The sequence below is a fragment of the Mytilus trossulus genome, chromosome 1, assembly GCF_036588685.1.
Source record: "Mytilus trossulus isolate FHL-02 chromosome 1, PNRI_Mtr1.1.1.hap1, whole genome shotgun sequence".
Lineage (NCBI taxonomy): Eukaryota > Metazoa > Mollusca > Bivalvia > Mytilida > Mytilidae > Mytilus > Mytilus trossulus.
The window spans coordinates 77720346-77737946 of record NC_086373.1 but is presented as its reverse complement, the minus strand read 5'-3'; the positions used below and the strand labels follow the sequence as shown (position 1 = coordinate 77737946).

The 17601-nt window shown below is 31.7% G+C and overlaps 1 protein-coding gene across 1 annotated transcript; it reads left to right on the top strand.

The window, feature by feature from the left end:
- Positions 1–2405: 2405 nt before the first annotated feature.
- LOC134685644 (uncharacterized) lies at positions 2406–17297 on the top strand. Its single transcript, XM_063545587.1, has 10 exons — positions 2406–2801; positions 6342–6450; positions 7209–7376; positions 7977–8147; positions 9531–9604; positions 10837–11034; positions 11666–11759; positions 12078–12211; positions 14009–14152; positions 15705–17297. Exons 1-10 carry the CDS (start codon positions 2448–2450, stop codon positions 15825–15827), a joined length of 1569 nt encoding a protein of 522 aa, XP_063401657.1. The 5' UTR covers positions 2406–2447; the 3' UTR covers positions 15828–17297.
- The last annotated feature ends 304 nt before the right edge of the window (positions 17298–17601 follow it).

Genomic DNA, 17601 nt, shown 5'->3' with positions numbered 1-17601 from the left:
ACAATATGAATTTTCCTCATTGTTGAAAACTTTGCAGTTGCCTATACTGTAATAATACTGATTAAAAACAATTCATTTTAACTTGGGTGAATAGTTTTATCCTTTATTCCTTTGACTTTGAAATACTGTTACTTTAAATTTGTATACCAAAATAGGCCTCTTTATGTTGTGATTTTACTCTCTAAGCTAAGGGAAGGGTTGAGCACACACAAACATGGTCAAACCTGTCAAATTCTTTAGGTGCCTGTCCCAAGTCACAGAAACTAATTCAGTGGTTATTGGTGATTTTCTGTCTTCCATGTTTGTTTTTAGCAAATACATCAAGATATATAGACTCAGGAGATATAAAGAGTTGAAGTACATCAGCAATGAACTGTTATTGATAGACTGATTGTATAGCAGAACATATGATATGATAAAAAAAAAGTTTGGAGAAGTCTAAGGTGATAGAAATTTTTCTGTCCAAAGTCAATAAATGGTGTAGTGTAAGTTAATTTGATATACAACCAAAATGCTGGAAAATCACCTAAATAGCTGCCGCCACATTGAAAACAGAACATGACTTAACTTGGCATGTTGAACTAGAGGAGAACCATAGTTTTGAGAAACATAAATATTTCTGTTTCGTGTCTCCGAGTTAAGTAATTCCTACTTAATATTAGCCTCTGCTTTTTACAATTTATTACATCCACAGAAGTCAGTTAGTTAAAGTCATAAGAAACCTCAAATCAAAAAAATTAATGCATATGTTTATTTATAACTCAATGGATAGTTTTTATTATAAAACTTTTGTATATATACTTTTTTCTGAAGAAAATTCTTTAATTTATTCATATTAAGAAGAAGTTAACTTTATTTTCATTGCTTCCTTCCAGGAAGCAATTTGCCCGACATATTTCCATATGCAAAGTGACCTCAGTGTGACCCATCTCGTAAAAATCCAGTGATCACAATACGCATGGATGTCCTTAAAATAAACTATTATCTGAACTTACATGTTAAACACGTGCTTTTTTCCATGTTGTTTTGTTGATTGTTGACAAACATGTGACAATAAATTAAACTTCGGCTTCAAAACACGAACTTTAGTTACCTGCCATATTATCACAACAACACTGTCCGATTGATGAAAAAAATTGAGGATTATACGAAATTTACACGAAAAAAATCATAACTTCATGCACAGAAGACTAAATTTATGATGTTTGTATGCATTGGTTCAAGAGTTGGAAGAACATTATTTTTCAATGGTCACTCGTTTCTTATGACTTTAACTCTAGAAGATCACCAAGGCAATTAGGTTTTTATGAATAAAGGCAACACTCTTTTGCTCCTCTGTGCCAACATTTTTTGGGCAAAGTAATATACTCGTGTAATTTGATCACCATAATAGATTTTTGATATATAGATAATTTTTGGTCTTTTTGCCTTTTATAGTGTACAAGGGATAAAACCTTTTATGCCCCAACATTAGTGGGGAGAAGACATTCAGTTTTATCCTAGCCAATATATGTCTGTCCAGGTGTCCTAAAATTGATATCTGTTCTCTTAACTTTAGTTTGCTTCAACCAAATGTTACAAAACTTAAACAGAATGCTTATTACCTCAAAACACAGATCTGGTTTAAATATTTGGTGGCGCCTCTCTTACTGTAGAATTATATCAGATCATTGATAGTCTCTTTCAAATTTATTTTGAAAACTCTTGTTGCTACAAGATGACCTAGATGGATTTAGAGTTGGACATATACATGTCTATAGTTGGAGATTTTTGTCTGGTAACTAAAGATGTGAGTGCTGTGTAGCCAGTAAAGGTTGCTAATAACTTCATCATCATGATGGCCATTAGATGATTTTTTGTTACATTTACTGGGTTGCTGTCAAATTGAAATAGACCACACACCTCCTTCCATTTGTACCTCCAGGTTAAAATACACCTTATCGCTATTACCCTACTCGGCCGCTTGACCTTTTGACGCATACAACAATCACTTTTCCATTGTGGCTTCGGATGTTTTGTTTTATGACGTCAAATTTTACGGGAACCTGTGTGATATCCAGTAATGGCGGACAAATAGCGATAAGGTGTATACAACGATTAAGGTTACCAGAGACATATATGAAACAGTAGACTATGGATATATTATTTAAAAAATAAATCAATATTTTAGCCCCAAGGTTGACTTTTTTCAAACATCAACTCGAATTTGATTTTTCTCTGTTGATTTCATCATCTAACTGAAACAATATTTTCTCATAAGAAACCCTTGATATGAAAAAAAATCGACATTTCTGAGGATTATGTCAGATTTTGAAATTTTTATTGACAATAATTTAAATTATCTCCCCTTGACTTTCCACAAATAAAATTAGAGTTATCTCCAGTTTCATGTGACTGAAAAAATGAATAAGCAAGAAAACACTTGATTTGTACAGGAAAGTGACGTCATGAACAATTATTTAAATAGCTTCGTTATATGGCTGTCCGGATCTTACTCCTGGTTGACTTATAAGATTTTCCTTCCTGTACAGTTACCCGGTCTAGATCTGACAATCGTGGATCAGCGAAGATCTGATATGGAGCTAAAAGGAAGAGTGCTTGTATACTCAATCACAGGTTGTCCCCACTGTATGAGAGCTAAAAATACGTTACAAGAACATAATATTCCATATATTGACATAAATCTCGACAACTTTCCACAATGTAGAGAAGATGTCAAAACTAGAACAGGAAGAAGTACAGTGCCCCAGATCTTCTTTAATGCAACACATGTTGGTGGAAATGATGATCTAGAAAAGTTGGTAAGTCTATTGACTATTGACTATGACTCTTATGTTAAAATTTTAGAGTGGATAATGTACTTGTAAATATAGTGTTTTGCTTGAACCTTCCTCCTATTTTAGTCTGTCCATTTCTTTTCAAAGAAACTTCTCATTTAACTTTGGAGAGCCCTCATGGGGTTTTTGATTATGTGATTACTTGGCCGTTTTTTTAATGATTATTTGATTATTAAGCCAAATATTTCATGATTATTTGATTACCTAGGACTGTATTTTTAGTTTATGATTATTCGATTACTAAAGATAAGCAAATATTTAATGATTATGTGATTATATTGGCAAAAAAATGGTGATTATGTGATTACTAGGACCCCCCCCCCCCCCCATGAGGGGCCTCACTTTGAAAATAATTTTTTCTTTAGTTGTGTTTATTCATAAAGATTTTAAACCATGTAAACATTATAATTTCTTCCAGAACAAGAACATGTATATTTATGGAAATTAAATTAAAAGAAAAAAGGCATTGAACAGTTGAAAGGGTGAGGAGAAAGAGAAAAAAAAACATCTTTTTGGATCTGCCATTATGTAGGTGTCACCTGAAAGATCCTCTTGAAAAAGCATTTGAATTGTGAAAAGGTTCACAATTTTAAAAATATGGACTTTGCTGATTTGATTTTTTTCCTATAAAACATGTTCATGATTGTTGTATCATGTATATATAGGGAGTAAAAATATTAATTATAGGGTTAAACTTATTTTCTTGAGATTTGTCTCCTTGGCAGTGATCAATGATAATACCAAATAATCTTATTTTAAGCTCACTTGGCTTTTGGCGTGGTCATCTTCTTTGGTGTTATATTGTTTCAAGATGGACAATCAGTGATAACACTTCAGATAAGATGCCTTCTTTGTTTTCATTTTATTCTCACAGGAAGTGTAAAATAAACAATAAGGGTGTATCATGTGCTCTTAGCTAAAATGATTTTGTAACATTGAACAAACATACCACAAAGCTAAAACAGGACATCCTATTCGACATACATAGAAATACAAGATCTCTCTTATAATGTGGAAATTTTGCACATACATGTATGTACATAAAAAAGTCATTGAAAATGGTGAAAATGGGTGAAAAGTCATTTTGAGCGGTTAACAGATACACATATTAACGAAAATATTCTTTAAGTGACATAACTACAATGATTTAACATTTCTAATCAATCAAAATATTAAAAAAAAAAATATTGAATTTATGACAAATACTTTTCGTGTGCATTGTAATTCATGCGTGAAATTATGCCTAGTCGAATAGTCCTGATCCATCTTAACTCAATCAAAAAGACATGCTAACACAAATAATACTTGTCTATCATGTTTATAGAACTTTTGAAAAATCAAAAGTCAAAACAGATTACAACTTAAAAAATTCAGGACAACATTTTTTATTCTAGCCCCCTCCCCCTTTCTATTAAAATCAAATGATAGCTAGCTCTCCAAGTTACTAGTTGTAAAAGTTTCAAATTGAAGTATTGAAAATAAAATCAGTGTCAAATTCAAGCTCCTCATGATTTTTCTCACAGTATACTTTTATAAATATCAACAGACCAGATCCAGATCGTGATTAAATAAGATTTAAAGTGCATCATGATTATAATGAACAGAGTGAAGAAATAGAACATCAGCTGTCAAATCCTGTTTGAGTGTAATTTATTGATTTTTGAAATAAAAATGTATATATATATTTATTTAATCAAAATGTTAATAACAAATTGTAAATAAAAAATCATTATTGTTGAGAAAATTAGCATAACTTGAAATATGTCATCCCATAGAACGATAATTATTCTATAATTAAAAAAAGTATGTATACCCCTGTTACTATTGAGTGTAGTATATTATACACCTATTGACTGGGTGTGAGGGTAATATCAAGTTTGTTGTCCCTGAGATACCAACTATTGCTCGAGGCAAAGAGGAGAGCAATAGTTGGTATGTGAAGGGACAACAAACTTGCTATTACACGCACAACCCGTCATTATATTAGGTGTTTTATTATACTGAACAACACAGTCATTAAGTGTTTTTATATACCAAATTAACTAATTTTCTAAAAATGAACATTGTATCATCTGAAAGAATAGAAAAAAATGTCACATAACTTGACTTGTTCAAGATGAACTATACGCTTTTTTTTATGTTCTTCTTGTACTAGTAAATTTTTCATTAATTGCAATCAAGACTAGAAATAATTGTGTTAAATTTTCTGTGCATATCATTTTTCGAATACAGTGAGTACGACCGAACCCATATGAATTATGAATTATATTTTAGATCTTTAAAATATGTGTGCAAAATTTTCTCTCTTTTATAATTGCTTCTTGCAAGTCAAATTACAATCAACACAAACAGATTATCCCTTTACAATATTAGAGTTTGACGTTGCCAAGCAAAAAGGTTAATGACATCATTATTGTCCAATGAAAAATAAGCATGAAAAAGTACGGAAAAGATGATTATGAAACTATTAACCGGGGTAATAGTTTTTGAAGTCTGTGGAATGAAATAGCACAACTTTTTCATTATTCTTCATATAGTAAGAACAGACTGAGGTATAATAATGTTTATTACTATCCTACATTCCATTGCAAGAGCATAGACCTTGTCATGTAAGAGGGTGGTAAGGGTGGGGCCCTGAACACTGAAAACTTGAAATAAAAATCGCGAAAAGGCTGCACGTGAAATAAAAACCTTAAAAAACGAAGCACTAGAAATAAAATCATAAATATTAATGTAAAAAGTTAAGTAATTTATTAATTAGCCGTTCTTGGAGATCATTTAGTCATTATATAATGGACATAATCATGATGATGACCCTGCAGTCACCTTTAACGTCCGCTATAGTTGCAACTGGTTTGAAAGAAAAATATTATTCATAACAATTAATTTGATAGCCATTTTAAATATTCTTGGAACACATAATTTAAAACAATCTGCAGACTGACTTTGAATTCAGTCCTTGTTTACTTTTAAACAAATGCGGGAAAAGCACGAGAAATTAGTAACAACACGAAACACAGAGAAAAAAATAAAGGAAAACAAGAGGCACGCATGTCGAACCAAACACGAGAAAACCAGAAATAAAATGTCAAAACACGAAATAACCCTTTACCACCCTCATGTAAGTGTAGGAAAAAAACCTAAAAAATTAAAACCACAACAGGCACTCTTCATTTCAGCAATTAATTTGCAGGGTGAGCGATCAGAAATCATAAGTATAAAAGTTAAATATAAACTTGTTTGCAGCAATGTCAATTTTGTATTTTAAATATTCAACTACAGGCGAAGACAACTCAATTGAGCAGTCTTGCTCAGAGTTGACTTTAAATGAATGGTATTGTGAGTGCATTTGGTGCAAATGTTCATTTCCGTGCCTCTCATTGAGTCAGAAATAGATTTCTTTAGTAGGCAAAGTACATTTAGTACATGATAAATGATTTATGTAGCTGGATGCAGGTTATTAAAAAATCTAGAAATATACATGGCTAATCTTTTGCATTGTAGATTACAGACAAACCAACCTTTGCTGCATTAGTAAAAGAAGTGCAGGACAATGAGGTTCCAGCAAGTGCCCCTCAGCCACCAGATCCAAGCACAGCTATAGAAGAAACTGGTAAAATATTCATGTAGCATACAATGACCAAATATAGACACAGCTTACAAAATCTTATTGTTTACTATTAATGTACAAAAAGATATTTAATTCATTCATCCATTATGAAAAGTATGATTATAAACTCATCATAGATAAAAGGATTGAAATTTTGTATATATTTGCTCCTGATGCTTGTTTCATAGATCTACAAATTAAAAGACTCATTAGTGACGCTGAAATCAACAGTAACTGGTTTACAGTTTTTTTTTTCACATTACCTGGCATCCATTAATATTTACAAAAATCTGTTGCTGTTAAACTATTGTTCTGATAAGAACAACACTTGGTCACAATCATCCTTGGGGTATCTTGTTTAACAAATGTTACCAATGATACAGCCTTTTGACCAACATAGCTGACATGGTTTAACATAGTACATAGGGTAAAATACAAGTTTTGTCTATTATCTTGATAAGGCTATAGATAGAGAAAATCTGACTGTTTTGAGTGATCATCATATTTCCTGTAACTGATCATTTTAACCATTTTATCTTGAGAATTGTTAAAGATACTGAGAATGAAATTTTAAATGGCAAAACAATGGGCAAAACAAGATATCAAACAAGGTAAACATAGCCCAATGCCTGGGTTAATTTCTAACAGGAGTAATTACTCCTTAATGCCTACCGGTATATTAGGTGTTTTATCTTGAAAACTATAATAGGTGATTAGAAACTTTCTTACTTTTTTTAATTTTCATTTTACATCTTTTACAGATCATCTATCTGGATTTACATGTGAACTAGATGAATATGCTCAGTTAGTGAAAGATCTACGTGCAAGTGGTATAATTAAAGATAATAGACAAGGATTACTGACTGTCCATAAAAACTCATTCAGTGGCAAAGAATTTGTGGACTGGATAGTAAAAACAAAGGAGTTAGGTTTGTATTATAATTGTAGTGTACATACATTCATCTTTGCTTGTCTAAGGTTTGATCCAACTCCTTTCTCACCACTTTTGGTAGATTAGGCCAACATTCATGATGTTTGATTGGATGCAGCAAGATACAATTGTAACCAATAGGAATCCAAAATTCCATCTTAAACTGCCAAGGATGGAGAGGAGTTGACTGATTCGAAACCCAGTGGCTAGTGAAAATGCCATGCATCAGCATTATTTTAGACTGCATTAAAGATAAAGGAGCTCTATAACTTTTACTTTTTTTCTTTATCTGTCTGTCTATTCCTCATTCAACAATTGATGGTCTTAAACCCTTATGACTGCTATTTTTCGGATGCCAAATAGATTGATCACCAGATGTAACAAATAGATCTAATTAGTATTAATTTAATACCAAAAAGAAAATAGTAAACTTGCGAAAAAGAAAAAATATCACAAACATGAAGTGCTTAAAATACAGAGACATGTATATATACTAGAAAGTAAAATCACAAAAATACTGAACTCAGAGGAAAATCAATTAGGTCAATTGTTAATAAATTGTTGCTTCACATTCAAAGGAAAACAATTTTTTTTATAGACAGATCTATTGCTATAGAAATGGGCCAAGCATTGATAGACAAACACTTTGGACACAATGTTAAATCACAGGAAACATTCCAAGATGCTGATGTGTATTATAGACTTTTAGATGACGATGAAACCGAGGCATTGAATTCAGGGACCATGTCAGATTGTGAACCAAGACCAGGTACGTTTTTTTCTTCTTTTTCGAATAGATATGATTTGATAGTTCCTAAGTAGGCATTATATTTTTAGCATGTTACACCTTGCTTGCCTTTTGAAAGTGACTATTATGTTTGCTCCAAAAATATCTTTATTTTTCCTTTGAAATGGAAAATGCTGCCATGCTCAATGATTTTTATACGACCCCAAAAGATTTTTTGGGTCCTATAATGGTATGATGTCGTCGTCTGCTTCGTCGTTGTCCGAAGACACTTTGGTTTCCGGATAATAACTTTAGTTATAGTGAATAGATCTTCATGAATTTTTTTCAGAAGGGTTCAATACTACAAAAGGAAGGCTGGGATGGATTTGTGGGATGATGGTCCCAACCTATTAGGAATAAGGGGCCCAAAACAAGCATTTTTCTAGTTTCAGGATAATAACTTGTGTAGAAGTATTTCAATTGCTCTGAAATCATACTGCAATGTTTAAAACCACAAGTAGAAGGTTTGGATTCATTTTAGGGGTTATGGGGTCAAAGTTAAGGAATTTAGGGTAAAAAGGGGTAAAAACAAGCATGTGTAATTGTATGGATCTATCTTAAATTGTACCACAATGTACCAAACAACAAAAGGGAGGCTGGGATTAAGTTTTGGGTTAATTGCCCAAAATATGTAGGAATTAGGGGCAAAAAAAGGGCCAAAAAGAAGCGTTTCTAGTTTCCAAACAATCATGACAATAACTGGTGTTTAAGTGTATGGATCTCTCTGAAATCGTACTACAAGGTTCAATACTGCAATGGAAAGCATGGGATTGAGTTTAAGGGTTATTGCTCCAAGGGGGTTTCAAAAAGTTGGTGGGGGAATTTTTTTTTAACATTTTTTGAAGGGCTTCATTTTTTTAAAATTTCGAATTTTGAAAAGTTTCAAGAAGACTATCTTCAATTGCACAGTAGGGTTCAACCACTGGGGTCATATAAAGCTGCACCCTGCTGAGCACCTGGTTTAAATGGATAGCCATTATATTTGTCATCATTTTACACCTTGCTTATGCTTGTTGTAAAGCTAAAAATAAATATAATACAACCTTATTTCAACATCAGCATGACCTAGGGGTCTCATTGGGGGGTTCTGATCCCGGATCCTGCTTACTGTTTTTTCAGATTCCTGTACCCCCCTTACATTATGAATGTAAGCAAGTCTCATTTTTTTGCAATTTCCCATGTCCCGCTAGACTTCATTTCCTGTTTTCACGGCACAATAATTTGACTTTCACATGTCACACTTACCGCAAAATTGGCAATCCCATGTTTCGCTTAGACCACAATGAGACCCAGGACATCATACAAATATTTCATAAACTAAACAATACATTTTTTAAGAACTGCAGTCATTGTTTCTTATTTCAGCTGGTGAAGTTGGTGAGGATATAAGGAAGTTAATTCTAAAGATTTACAATGTGTTTCTCTCAAAGGATGGTAGGGTAAGCATACAATTAAAAAATATGAAGGACAGCAAATGCTTTAAGAAAATCTTATGTTAGAATTAAGATCAGAAGTTATTCATCTGCTCATGTTTAAACATCTGGCACTATCATTTTCCATGTTCCATGGACCGTGCATTTGGGTCAAAAATCTAATTTGATTTTAAAATTAAAAAGGTCATGATCATAAGCATCAAGTGTACTAAGTTTCAAGTGGATTGGACTTCATCTTCATCAAAAACTACTTTGACCAAAAACTTTAACCTGAAACTCCCACTTTCATTTTCTATATTCAGTTGACCGTAAAATTGTGGTCAAAAGTCTAATTTGGCTTTAAAATTAGAAAGATCATATCATAAGCAACAAGTGTACTAAGTTTCAAGTTGATTGGACTTCAGCTTCATCAAAAACTACCTTGACCAAAAACTTTAACCTGAAACTCCTGTTTCATTTTCTATGTTCAGTGGAACGTGAAATTGTGGTCAAATGTCTAATTTGGCTTTAAAAGTAGAAAGATCATATCATAAGCAACAAGTGTACTAAGTTTTAAGTTGATTGGACTTCAGCTTCATCAAAAACTACCTCGACCAAAAACTTTAACCTGCGGACGAACGAACGAACGAACGGAGCCACAGACCAGAAAACATAATGCCCCTATTCTATCGTAGGTGGGGCATAAAAATTCACATTATGAGTATGGTGTATATTTTTTATGAGATGCAATTGATGTCAGATATATTTTGACACAGCTGACTTACCTATAAGTGCATCCATGATAGTGTAAAAGAAAAAAGTGTCCAAGACATTATGAACAGTCCTAATGACAAATAAGAAGAAGCAAAATATCATCTGGCTTCTTCATTGAACTCAGGATAATAACCTTAAACATTAGACAAATATTCACCAGTTTCTGGATAACCCATATTACATGTTGGCCCATCATTCTGGACTTCGAGCAAAATTCCAAAACCTTTGAAACAAGAATCTAGTTTTCACTGATTTACCTGATATCAGCTACTTGCTTTCACCAGTTATTTTGCCCATATAAGAAATATCAAAATTTCAAATCTTCTGCATAGTGTTTATTTATAGTGTTTAGGTTGTACCAGGTTTCAAGATTCTATGATTTGGGGTTGATATAATGTACCTACATGCAATATTTGTTAAACACCATACTAGTTTTAACTGAATTTGCAAGTATACTTATATGATATGTTGTTCTTTCTTTCCAGAAAGTTAATTACAAAGGGATTACAGCTTCAAGTGAGTTTGAGGTGTATAAAACTCGTACAAAAGAACTTCAGAGAGTGCAAGTAGCTACTGCTAGTCGGGAAGAGAAATTAGCTTTCTTCATCAACATCTATAATGCTCTTGTTATCCATGCTAATGTGGTAAAGGGTCCTCCTAATGGACTCTGGCAAAGATATAAGGTAATATAAACTGTCATTCTAAAGGACTTGGCTAGAGATATAAGGTAAAAAAAAACTGTACTAAAGGACCTTAGCAAAGATATAAGGTGAAGCATTACCTCCAAAATATTTCATTTATATCTTATGCAATAAACCTAGTTATGTAATAATGGGATATGTTTGAAATTTTATAAGTTTTAAAGCATTGGTTATATTTTGTTCCAAGTATGGAAGATTTCAATAAAACTGGAAAAAGATTTTTAAATTGGTAAGTTATAAAATTAGAACATGTGGTATGATCAATGATTGCTAATGAGACACAATCCAACTCTCCACAAGAGACCACATGATACATACAATAACAACTATAGGTCACCATATGACCTTCAACAATGAGTAAATCCATACCCCATTGAAGGCCCCAAAATAACAAATTAAAAACTACAGCAACAAACAATAACAACTGGATGACATGCTCCTGACTTCATACAGTTGTATATTATTCAGTGCATAAATATCTATGTTATGGTTAGAAATAAAACATATGGTTGACATATGTTTATATCTTTTAATTTGATCAAAATCATTGCTTAAGATTTAATAGATTTATTCAAATAAAACATGTATATTATTAATTTCTCTTATTTTTCAGTTTTTCAATACAGTTAAATATATAATTGGAGGTCATTCCTATTCTTTACAAGATATAGAGAATGGAGTTTTGAGGGCTAATAGGAAAGGTGTGGGTAAGTAAGGACGATTTATAATCTCTTCTTTTATTAATTGTTATAAACATGACTGTTAATATAAATCTAAATTATCTATATCAGTGAAAATATGAACATGCATGCTACTTTTTAGTTTTTCTGATAACTTACAGATAAAAAACATAACTTATCCAGGAAAGCCTTTTTTTAAGGTCAAGTTTTAATATATAGATTTATACAATATACAAATGTACCACGATTTTTATTTTGCTTAAGTTCATATTTACACAGGTTTATATACAATTATATCGTGTCATTTATAAACACTATGTGATGTGCACTTTCCTACTGTTACAGGTATGTTCACCAAACCATTTTCTAAGAGTGATCCAAGATTTAAGATAGCATTGGAGAAACATGAACCACTTATCCATTTTGCTTTGGTGTGTGGAGCCAAAAGTTGTCCACCAATAAAAACATATTCTGTAGAGGTAAGTGAACACTATATTATAAGCCGTTTAAAATAAAAATAATTGGATTTATTTTTAGAGTTACCAAATTTAAGTTCCCTTTTCAGTACTTAAAGTCATAAGAAACCTCAAATCAAAAAAAAATAATGCATATGTTTTATATAACTCCATGGATAGTTTTCATTATAAAACTTATGTACATATACTTTTTTCTGACGAAAATTCTTTAATTTCTTCATATTTAGAAGAAGTTTACTTTATTTGAATTGCTTCCTTCTAGCAAGCAATTCCCCCGACATATTTTCCGTATGCAAGGTGACCTCAGTGTGACCCATCTCGTAAAAATCCGGTGACCACAATACGCATGGATGTCCTTAAAATAAACTATTATCTGAATTTCCATGTTAAACACGTGCTCAATTTCCATGCTTTTTTGTTTATTTTTCGTCAATTGTTGACAAACAGGTGACAATCGTTAATCTTCAGCTTCAAAACACGAACTTTAATTACCTGTCATATTTTCACAACAACACTGACCGATTGAAAACAAAATTGACGATTATACGAAATTTACACGAAAAAAATGATAAATTCCAGAACAGAAATCTAAGTTTATGATGTTTGTATGCATTGGTTCAAGAATTGGAAGAACATTATTTTTCACCGTTCACTCGTTTCTTATGACTTTAAGTTAAAACTTTGATATATATTTTTGGTGGGTTTTAAGTTTAATTATCTTCACATTTGTCATATTGAAATGATTTTATTAACATTCAGATAATTAATTTTGGAAAATCGTTTAACTAACTAATTACGGTACTTATTTTATTATAAAAATGAAATGTAATTTTTTTCAAACAATATGTCTTAAAGACTACAAAAATTAGAACAAAACTGACATAGGTCAAAATAGTCAACAGATCTATCTTCTAAAAAAAATTTCAGAAGAAATGTGACCACTAATTTAGTAATCATCAACCCTGAACTGTTATTTTTTGCAAAGTTAAGTGACACTTACATTTTTTTTTGCAAACACTAGTAGATAGAGAAAATCTTTTAGTGGTGAAAATCTTCTGCTAAATTAAATCTACTATGTTAACAGTCTTTATTACTGAAATCATCAATATACTCCTTGTTGGTGCTAAATCATCTATCACAATACAGAAAGCAGAAACACAACAACACTGTAATTACTAAGGATTTCTTCCTGCACTGTCAGAAATCCAGGTAAAATGCGACGTCATAACTCCTGCAGTATTCTCCAACATTCTTCCAGGTGAATTTGCTCACAAAACACTTTTTTCACTGATCTTATACATATTTACAGAAACTGATAGTTTTTTTTTTTGGTATGGTAATAAGCAAAGGTAGTTCAGGGTCTTCTAAGTGGGTCTCATTTGGGTATAAGCGTGACCCCGGATTGACGTTTTTTTTGTAAGCATGACACATGAAAGTCAAATTTTTGTGCCCTGGAAACGGAAATGAGGTCTAGCAGGACACAGGAAATTACAAAAAAATGAGAATTGCTTACATATACAGTGTAAGAGGGATACGGGAATCTGAAGGAAAAAACAGGGATCAGGACCCCCCCAATGAGACCCCCTACAAAGAAGCATGGGCAAAATCATTAATTGATTTTGATCCATTAATGCAGATACCATTAAAGCTAGAGAGAAACTGAAAATGGCTAAAATATTCAGAAAAATAATAATAAAAAAATGACAATGCTACAATTGCCATTGAAGACTTTATTATAAAATTGTTTATTAGTGACTTATAAAAGTTTTTGTAAATCTGTATTTAATATTCTTATTGCAGCATATATATGCTGAGCTAAAATCTGCAGCAGAAGCTTTTCTGGAGGGAGATGATGGGGTTTTTATTGACATGAATAAGAAGCAGATAAAATTGTCAAAAATATTAGACTGGTACCAAGAGGATTTTGGCAAAAATAAAGAAGAGGTAACAGATTGATAATGAAATGTAAAATTTGTGGCACTTTGAAATTAGAATTGTTTTCTGGTCTGTTCGTTGGTCTGTCTGTCCGTCCCTTTGTCTTCTTGTCTGTCCCACTTCAGGTTAAAGATTTTGGTTGATGTAGTTTGCGATGAAGTTGAAGTCCAATCAACTTGAAACTTATTAAATTTGTTCCCTATGATATGATCTTTCTAATTTTAATGCCAAATTAGAGATTGTATCCCATTTTCACGGCTCACTGAACATAGAAAATGATAGTGTGGATGGGGCATCTGTGTACTTGGGACACATTCTTGTCTTTTTCTTTTTCATGTGATTATCCATTTAAATCATATTTTATTGAAATTTGTACATTTGTAAGTTTTAAACAACAAATACTGGTATTTTATCAGGGCCTTGTTCACATAAGAAATGTTTTTTTTTTTATACAGGAGTATAAAAACATGTAATGAATACAAAGTTTGATGCTGACAAATAAGACAGTTAAACATATGACTCATACATAACAAAAAAACAAGTGCTCAAAAAGGAAATATTTATTTACTTTAAATAATAAAATATATCAATACCAAGTCAATAGAAATTCATTTTTTTTAAGATTTTCTCATCACTTGCTGTCCGTCATCTGTTGTCTGTTGTCAGTTGTCTGTTAACCTATTACAAAAATCTTCTGCTCTGAAAGTAGGCCAAATTCAACTAAACTTTGCTACAATAATCATTGGGGTATTTTAGTTTAAATATTTGTCCGACGACCTAGCCCGCCTAACTAAATATCTGGGAAAGGAGCTCTATAACCTATCAATATTTTTATTTAATTGAGTTCCTTGAATGAATGGTCTTCTGACTTAAAATATCAATTTTACATTCTAGATCCAATTCACCTAAGTCCTTAAGTCATGTTGAAGGTAAAATATAATCAGTTATTTACCCCACGCAACGAGTTGCGGAGGGTATAATGTTTTTGACCCGTTCGTCCGTCAGTCTGTCCGTCAGTTCTGTTTCTTGTCATCGCAACTCCTCTCAAACCACACAACAGAATTTCACAAAACCTTTTCAGATAATAAGGACATACTATGTAGTTGTGCATATCGACGGGAAATTGCAATTCAATTTTTTTTCTAGGAGTTATGCCCCTTTGAACTTATTTACTTTAATGTACTACTGCAACAGTTTGTCATCACAACTCCTCTCAAACCACACAACAGAATTTCACGAAACCTTTACAGATAATAAGGACATACTATGTAGTTGTGCATATCGACGGGAAATTGCGATTCAATTTTTTTTCTAGGAGTTACGCCCCTTTGAACTTATTTACTTTAATTTACTACTGCAACAGTTTGTCATTGTAACTCCTCTCAAACCACACAACAGAATTTCACGAAATTTTGTACACAATAAGGACATACTATTTAGATGTGCATATTGGCAGGAAATAAATTTTTCTTATTTAATTTCTCCAATGACAATGTGGGGACGTGGGGTATGTGAGCGTGCTCACTAAGGTTCTTTAATTATTCAAGTTCATGTTTTTCAGGTTGTACAATGGATTATACTCCACATTGCAGAGGGAGCCAAGAAAAAACAACTTCAAGAACTTGTTGCTGGTAAAACTTACAAAGTCAGCTATCTTGAATACAACTGGGGAACCAATGATTAAAACTTCACAACCAATCTGCACCTGCCATTTGATATTAGATTATTTTTTTTATCAAGAATATGTTGTATGCAATAACTTTTATGTGCATTAGGATGTTAAATCATTTGACTTTTTCTATTACCATTGTGATCTCTAGCCTATACCAGTATGACAAACAAGTGAAAATCATTTAATTCTTCCAAGAAAAGAAAGAGAAAAGCCTTAAAAAATATTGATAATTTTGAATTAAACATGTCTTTAACATTTAATGCAATTAACTTTTTGTTATATTTTGTTATATTTTTTTAATAAAAGTGAACAGATCTTTTTAAAGAACAAATGATATGTAACATAAAACTTGAACTAACAATTTGAAATGTTGGTTTTTTGATAAAAATGATGGAGATAATTTAATTATACAAAGTGTTGGGTCTAATTTATCACAGATATCTTCTAGTTTTGCTATTTTATGAAATTTTCCTTTGATCTTGCTGACTTATAATTTCCTTTCTCAGGAGAGTTGAGTGATATGAAAATTATCGCCAGAAACTAAGGGCACACATGTGGCGTTGTTAATGAAATTGATAGGTAAAATAGTGATAAACAGATTATCATTAATCAACTCAACTTGATTGCATTTCTCACTTTTACAGTACTGGCTCAAGCAAGAAAATCAATCTCATTGAGATGATCAAAGATAATCTATAAGTATTATCAAACTTTGTTTAATTTCAATATGGTTATATACACTTTTACAATTTGTTATTGATAGAGTAAATCGTTTCCAGGAAGAAATCCTTTATTGAATATAAGAATATTTCACTGAAAATTGCAATTAGATATGATCTCTTAATTTGCTTACTTTGTGTTGTTTTGTCTTGTTAGTGAATGTTATATTTTAATGATTAACAGTACAGAAAATTTGCCACCATCAATTTGGGATTTAGAGTTGAAGAATCCCTAAGTGAAGGTAGCCACTATTTACATTGGTATTGTTTTTCCTATTCTAATGCCAAATATATTCCTAAAACATTTGACAGGCAAAAAAGCAAATTTATCCTGTCTAAGCTTTTCAGCAAGAATATATAGCTATAGATACAGTTGGTCTTATTTTGAGAATTTAGTGATGAGTCTTTTGAACAGAAACCCTGAATTTGTTGTTTTAGTTCATATCATTAACACCTGATTGATTTTTAAATCAATTCTGAAGTCTCATTAAGCAGTAATGAATTGTATTCAGAATCTCCCAATTTTGGAAAACAAAAGGACCATATCATAGATTAAAGAATTTATCGTAATGCATTGCTGGTCAATTTTTATATAAAATGTTTTCTTCTGAAATACTATGATCATACATTCTTGTATTTCAGCTATGAAATGGTTTGAATTTGAATACATATTGCAGCTATCCTTATCTTTGTCTGTGATACTAGATGACTATTTTTGTATATTTTTTATATCTTTGTTTCTTAATAAATTCTTTTAACTGTTGTTTTTCTTGTCCTTTTATAAGAAAACAAACACACTTCATTGTTTCTTATTCAGACGAAAATGAAGTCGTATCAAAAACTTTTAAGCTTATTCTGTTATACTATTCTCTTGACTATGCTGCATGCTTTCATCACAGCTGAACATAGCCCATTGTTTTTTTGTTTTAAAAGAGTGTTCAAATATAAAATACATACCAAGGTATTAATATATTCCTTCCAAAACTTGGTTGCAAGTAGAAAAAAAAGACCAAAATACAAAACCTGCCTACTGTAACTATTTGCGGGGGATTTCCCCCATGGAGGCT

What these genes read in the sequence shown, in the direction of transcription:
- LOC134685644 (XM_063545587.1), top strand. Translation starts at nt 2,448, where the DNA reads ATGAACAATTATTTAAATAGCTTCGTTATATGGCTGTCCGGATCTTAC. An exon ending in AGATTGTGAACCAAGACCAG is followed by an intron (nt 8,148 to 9,530) that starts GTACGTTTTTTT and finishes TTCTTATTTCAG; the next exon opens with CTGGTGAAGTTGGTGAGGAT. An exon ending in GGCTAATAGGAAAGGTGTGG is followed by an intron (nt 11,760 to 12,077) that starts GTAAGTAAGGAC and finishes CTACTGTTACAG; the next exon opens with GTATGTTCACCAAACCATTT.